The sequence below is a fragment of the Apodemus sylvaticus genome, chromosome 7, assembly GCF_947179515.1.
Source record: "Apodemus sylvaticus chromosome 7, mApoSyl1.1, whole genome shotgun sequence".
In the NCBI taxonomy this organism is placed as follows: Eukaryota; Metazoa; Chordata; class Mammalia; order Rodentia; family Muridae; genus Apodemus; species Apodemus sylvaticus.
This window is the reverse complement of record NC_067478.1, coordinates 123,428,180-123,434,498: the sequence shown is the minus strand read 5'-3', so window position 1 is coordinate 123,434,498 and position 6,319 is coordinate 123,428,180. Positions and strand designations below refer to the sequence as shown.

Here is a 6,319-nt window from a genome sequence, read left to right as displayed (position 1 = left end):
TCTCTGCATGTTTTAAACAAACAAAAGTGACCACAATCACCTAAATTCCAATTTCAAGTTTTTTGTCTATAAGGATAGCACACATGCCTAAAGATACATCGAATGGTCTTATAGATATCTTATCAGTCATTAGTATTTCTCCATAAGCATTTAATTAATTTTTATGTACGTTATATAAATATATGAAAATAGGAAAAAACATGGTCAAACACAAAAAGGATACGGCATATAAACAGAACTATTAGTATTCTAATTATTCCTATAGACATATATTATTTTCCTTCTTAATGGGTAAATATTATCTAATGTTGTTAGATGACCACATCTTTCTTTTAAATTAAAAAAAAGCAAATCTTAGCCTCTAACTTACAAAAATGTAGATTTTTTTAAAAAATCAGGGCTTTAGGAGCAAGGAAATGAATTACCAATCCATCTTTTTAAGGAGGTGGTACATTTTCTATCAATTGTTTGATAAACATTTTTTTTTAACATTTGAGCAATGTGAACATTTTATAATGATAATTAATTGATTTTATATTGTTGTTCCCAACAGAAGGCCCACAAATTAAGAAATAAGAATAGATGTTTAAAAATACTCAGAAAACATTTTGATATATTTTTATATGAAAATCCACAGGGGTATCACAATATTGATGATGCAATGCTAAAGTTTGCCTAGTAACCATTTAAATTCAAACAAACATCTCAGTCTTCATTTGCTTTCCACAATGGCAGCATAAATGGAAACATATACCTTGAGAGGAATAACAATTATCCCCCAAGTCTTATCATTAACATTTCTCCATATGAATTTTGTTAATTTGCATTTACCTTATAATATATACAAATTGGAGCAAACAGAATCAAAGGGTAAATATCAATAAGAATAAGTAATAGCAGAGAGCAGAGCACAAAGTGCTAGAGGCTTTGAGGTATGACAATCAGGGACACATATTTCAAAGTTTCAATCTCTCCTACAAGTTGACTAAATTTGGGGAATTCAATTTACAGAATGGTACTCATAGTTAATAGTGTATTGCATGCTTAAAACAGGTTACAAGACTGAATCTCAAATGCTCTCACAGACATCAAAGGAAAAAACCTGTAACTTTGTGAGCTGATGTCTACTGTATGTAATATGGTGCTGGTGATCACTTCATAGCCCATAAATATACCCATACAGAATTAATTTGATTTTCTTATTTGTACCTAAATAAGCCTGAGACATGATCGTAATAAAAGCACTGGCCCAAACTTGAGACCTATTCATGAACAAGAACCAATCTCTGATAATATTGTTGACACTCTGTTATCTAGGCTAGGGGGCTAGCATAACTGTCCTCTGGGAGACTCCACCAACCAGCTGACTGAAATAGATACAGTCACTCACAGCAAAATGTTAGATGGAGCTCATGGAGTCTTGTGGAAGAGTTGGGGGAAGGATTGAGGAACCAGGTGGGGATAGGAGCTCCACAAGAAGACCAACAGAGTCAACTAACTTGGACTCTGGGGGGGCATCCCAGAAACTGATCTATCAATCAAAGAGTATACATAGGCTGGACCCAAGCAGCTACACTCATATGCAGCTTGGTCTTCATGCAGTTCTACTGACAACAGAAACAGAGGCTGGGCTTGACCCTGTTGCCTACCTGTGAATCTTGTTCTCCTAACTGAGCTGCTTTGTCTAGCCCCAGTGGAGAGGATGTGCCCAGTCCTTCAGTGACTTGTTGTGCCAGGGTGTGTTGGTACTCAGCAAAGTAGAGGCTAGGAATGGCAGAAGGGGCTAAGAGAGGGGGAATCTGGGAGGAGAGGGGCTTACTAATGGGATATATAGTGAACAAATTAATGAATTAATGGAAAAAATAAAGTGGGAAGTCTCAAGATTTTGAAGCAAAGTGCTGATCAATCACTTGTACAATCATCTACAGAACAGGAAAGAAGACTCTTCATAACTCCTAAAGGAAAGTATCTAACCTGGTTTTGAAGAAAATGATGGGGACAAAGTCAAGTGCTCTTTGCTATTTCCTTTTTTTTTTTTTTTTTTTTTTTGTTATGAGAGCTTTTATTGACTCGAAAGAGCATTTGCTCAAAATAAAAGAAATAACAAACAAATTGATTTTCATACAAGTCCAAAAGGGCAAATGCTGAGGTTAGAAATGGTTATATACTTGATGGAACAAATAAATACAGATAAGTGTACTTTGAAACCTCAGAATTATCCAATCTGCTTTCAGTCTCATACACCTTTCCTGACAGAGGACTCTACAGCTCTGCATGCTTGTCCTGAGAACCTTTTAGCTCCTGGATCTTCTGGGGCAGAGTCTTGGTCCAGAATTGCAGCCTTCTGGCCTTCAGGGCTTGGCCCACAGTAGGCTGGGTGTTCAGCTGCAGGTACTGCTCATCTTGGTCCATCACAGGCCAGTAGGGTAGACCCTCGCTGTTGGGGTTCCCATTTCTTGAAAAGTTGGCCCAGTACTTCATCACCCTCCTCTTCAGCAGCTCCTCCTCCTCAGTGAGGTCCAAATTCATGGCCCACAAATAGGAGCAAAAGATAAAGACAAGATCATCACCATGGTCTGCCCTCACATGGGATGGTCTGGCATGCTTGACGAAGTTGGGCACATGCTGGAACTCATAGAAGTAGACAGGAGCCTGGGAACCATCTGTGCTGCTCTGCTCTTCAGAATAGCTGGTAGGGTCTCCCTGGTTATGTTCTCCATGATATGATAAAGGCCCATGGACTTGGGGATTATCCAGCCATATTCATCTGTGGTAACACCAATGATACTGGGAACAGGGTGAAAATCCTTAGAGGCCAACAGCTCCTGAGGATGCTTGGGTATGAACTTCCAGACCACACCAGGGATCATCTTGAAGACCTGGTTAATAGCCAGGATCTCTTCTTTACTCTTTGCTCACAGGCAGTGCATAAGGGCTTCTGAGTCCTTGGCTTCACAACCAGACAGGTTGGCTACTGTCTTGTAGACCACCTCAGACGTGTCAGAGATGAGGTCAGGCAGCAGGGCCACTCCACTCTGCATAATATTTCCTGAAGTAGACATGAAAGATGTTGGATACAGTGCAGGACAGAGAGGCAGGAAAATAGGTTTTGTTGGAACATTTATGATATTAATTAAGATATGAACATGCGGTAAGATTATGAATACAACACAGAGAGCATAGCATCCTTCATCAATCAGGTGAGAAATAGATTAGAAAGAATGAAAACAAAAGCAAGTAAAGAAAGTTTGAGTCATATTATTTTCAAAATCACCTCTTATAACAGCACTTCAAAATAATTGTCAGTATTATATGGAGCATAGTTTAAAGGACAACCAAAAATCTAGAGTCCCTAGAAGTTCTAGTCAAGGTTGAGGAAGACCCTCATCTTTACTACACATCTTCTTCATTTAAATGTACACTTCAAACTTTTGTCACCGCTCAATTTGACAGTAAGTTCTGACAGGTACAGGCTATGCACTAATAAGATATTTTAGGGCAGTCTTAACTTTTCTCATAGATCATTAAAGACCTTCTTACTATACATATCCCCCAACCTATTGCTCCTCTTTTCTGTTCTTCCTCTGCTGCTTTCCCCTTCTCTTGTCTATGAACTACTGTCAGGGATTTTAATTCAGTTGGAACTTTTGTAATGTTCCAAATGTATATTCAAGGTCAATTCTTACTTCATTTTAGCTGCCCCACCATCTTATCTCATGTTCTGAAAACTTACCCATGAACACAAGAATATTTTTTTTATTTCCTGTCAAAAGCTTTTATAGTTCTTTTATTCTTTTATACAAGAATAGTACCTGAGAGAAAATCTAAATCTTCACATATAATCCTAAAAGAAAAAAAGAAGCTGATGAAAATACTGATATGGCAACCTACTTTCATGCGCCTCATGACCCTAAGGAGACAGAAACTCCACCACAGAAAGAGCTAGAGATAAGTCAGTTGATATTCAAAAACTATTAGTGGTCCACACGTTACATCCTGATTCTCAGTTACCTGCTAAACTAGGAGAGCTTAACTAACCTACAATGTGCATAAAAGGGAAATCAGATAAGATTTTTATCACCGTAAAGCACAGAAGCATCAAGAATTGAACTATGTCAACTACACTCATTGCTGCACGCTCTCCTGAATGAGTAGATATGCATCATTCTGAAGTATCATGTTCATAGTGGTGCATCTTAGCTATGTTTAATACTGGAGATGAAACAAAACATAAAATACTTGCCTTTTGATCAATGTAAAGTTTGTATTTGCTGAAACTGAAGAAAAATTCTTTGAAATTTATGTGTAAAATGCACTTAAAAATATGTAACTAGGTGTGTTTTGTTATCATACAGACATGAGTAGACAGTCATGAAATCCATAACAGATGAACAAACTTTAATGAAACTTTAATGAAAACAATTATTTCATACATATATGCACAGGTATGAGGAGCACATGGCAACCTAGAATGCTCCAGATCCTTTTATAAATGCTATGCTAGAGAGGGAGCAACTCCCCATGGCCATCTTCACAGCCCACCTGGGCAGAAAAGCATCACTAGATACTGTATTATCCCCAGCTTAAGTTCTCTCGGAGTGCAAACCGCCAGGGATCTTCCTACACCCAGGACCTGAGCACATAGGCCCCGCCAGCCCCGCTGGTCATAGGGCCTGAGTCCTGCGTGGATAGCAGCAGAGGGAGAGACTCCCCAAGGCCATATTCACTGCCTGCCAGGGTAGAAAAGCATCACTAGCAGGTAGGTCCTGGGGCATGTGTCCTGCACAGAGAGCAGCAGAGGGAGCACCTTTGTGGCCTGTCAGGGCAGAAAAGCATCACTAGGTACTGTATTATCCTGAGCTTAAGATCTCTGGGGGGTGCAAACCGCCAGGGGTGTGCCTGTGCCCAGGACCTGAGAACATTGGTGGTTCATCTGCCAGTCAGTCATGAGCCTGTGTCCTAAGTGAGAATCAACAGAGGGAGTGACCCCACCCCCACCATCTTCCCTCCATGACAGAGCAGTCTGAGAACACCTGGTTCACCTTGACAACACAAGTATAACATTGCTTGAAGCAAGACTGAGCAGGGTTCCAAAGGCACAAAAGAGGAAGGCAGCATATCAGCAATCTGTGCCAGAGGAAACCCAGTTATTCAGTGTCGCAGAAATAGCCTTAAAGGTCCACAGTAGGTAGAAGCACCAGCCAGTGACAATAAGACAAACTAACACCAGTAAGAACTAGATGGCTAAAGGCAAACTTAGGAATGTTACTAACAGAAACCAAAGCATTATGGCAGCATCTGAACCCAATTCTCCAACAACAGCACGTCCTGGATACCCCAACACACCAGAAAAACAATTGTTGGATTTAAAATCACTGGTAAGGATGCTGTTAGAGGAACACATGAAGGACATAAATAAATCTCTTAGAGAAATTCAGGAGAAAATTGATCAAAAGCTAGAAGCCCTTACAAGGGAAACAAAAAAATCACTAAAAGAAATTCAGTAGAATATGGGTCAGAAGTTAGTAGCCAATAAGGAGGAAATGCAAAAATCACTTAAAGAAATACAGGAGAACTTTGATCAACAGGCAGAAGTCATGAAAGAGAAAACACAAAAATCTCTCAAAGAATTACAGGAAAACACAAACAATCAAGAGAAGGAACTGAGGAAAAACTTCCAGGATCTAAAAACAGAAGTAGAAACAACTAAGAAAGTGCAAAGGGAGACAACTTTGGAGATAGAAAACCTTGGGAAGAAAACACAGTGCATTGACTGTAGGCCCCAAATGAGAAACATCCTTAAGGGAAAGAAATAACTCTCTTTCATCCATTGTGCTCTTTGAAGGGAGTGAAATCCAATCTTATCCTGGAAAAAGAGCTGAGTGTATTAGTTACTTTTCTGTTTCTGTGATAAATTATCATGACCAAAGGCAACTTGTCAAAGGTAGAGTTCATTGTACTTACAGTTTCAGAGGAGAGTCCTTAATGGTAAAAGAGGGATTGCATCAGAGGAATGAAGCAGAAAACTAAGAGATCAACAACAGAATACAAGAGATAGAAGAAAGAATCTTAAATGCCAAAGATACCATAGAAACCATGGACTCAACAGACAAAGAAAATGCAAAATGCAAAAAGCTTGTAACCCCCAAATCCAGGAAATCCGGGACACGATGGATTTCCAAACCTAAAGATTATAGGCATTGATGAGAGTGAAGATTTACAACTTAAAGGGCCAGAAAATATCTTCAGCAAAATTTCCCTAATGACTAATGAAGTTGAGCATTTTTTAAGATGTTTCTCCGCCATCTGAATTTCTTCA

General features: G+C 39.2%; 1 protein-coding gene across 1 annotated transcript; it reads right to left on the bottom strand.

Moving 5' to 3' along the window:
- Positions 1 to 2,262: 2,262 nt before the first annotated feature.
- LOC127689847 (pyrethroid hydrolase Ces2a-like) lies at positions 2,263 to 3,737 on the bottom strand. Its single transcript, XM_052189411.1, has 2 exons — positions 3,734 to 3,737; positions 2,263 to 2,741 (listed from the first exon to the last, which is right to left on the bottom strand). The coding sequence occupies exons 1-2, from the start codon at positions 3,735 to 3,737 to the stop codon at positions 2,263 to 2,265; spliced, it is 483 nt and encodes a 160-aa protein (XP_052045371.1).
- Positions 3,738 to 6,319: the final 2,582 nt, after the last annotated feature.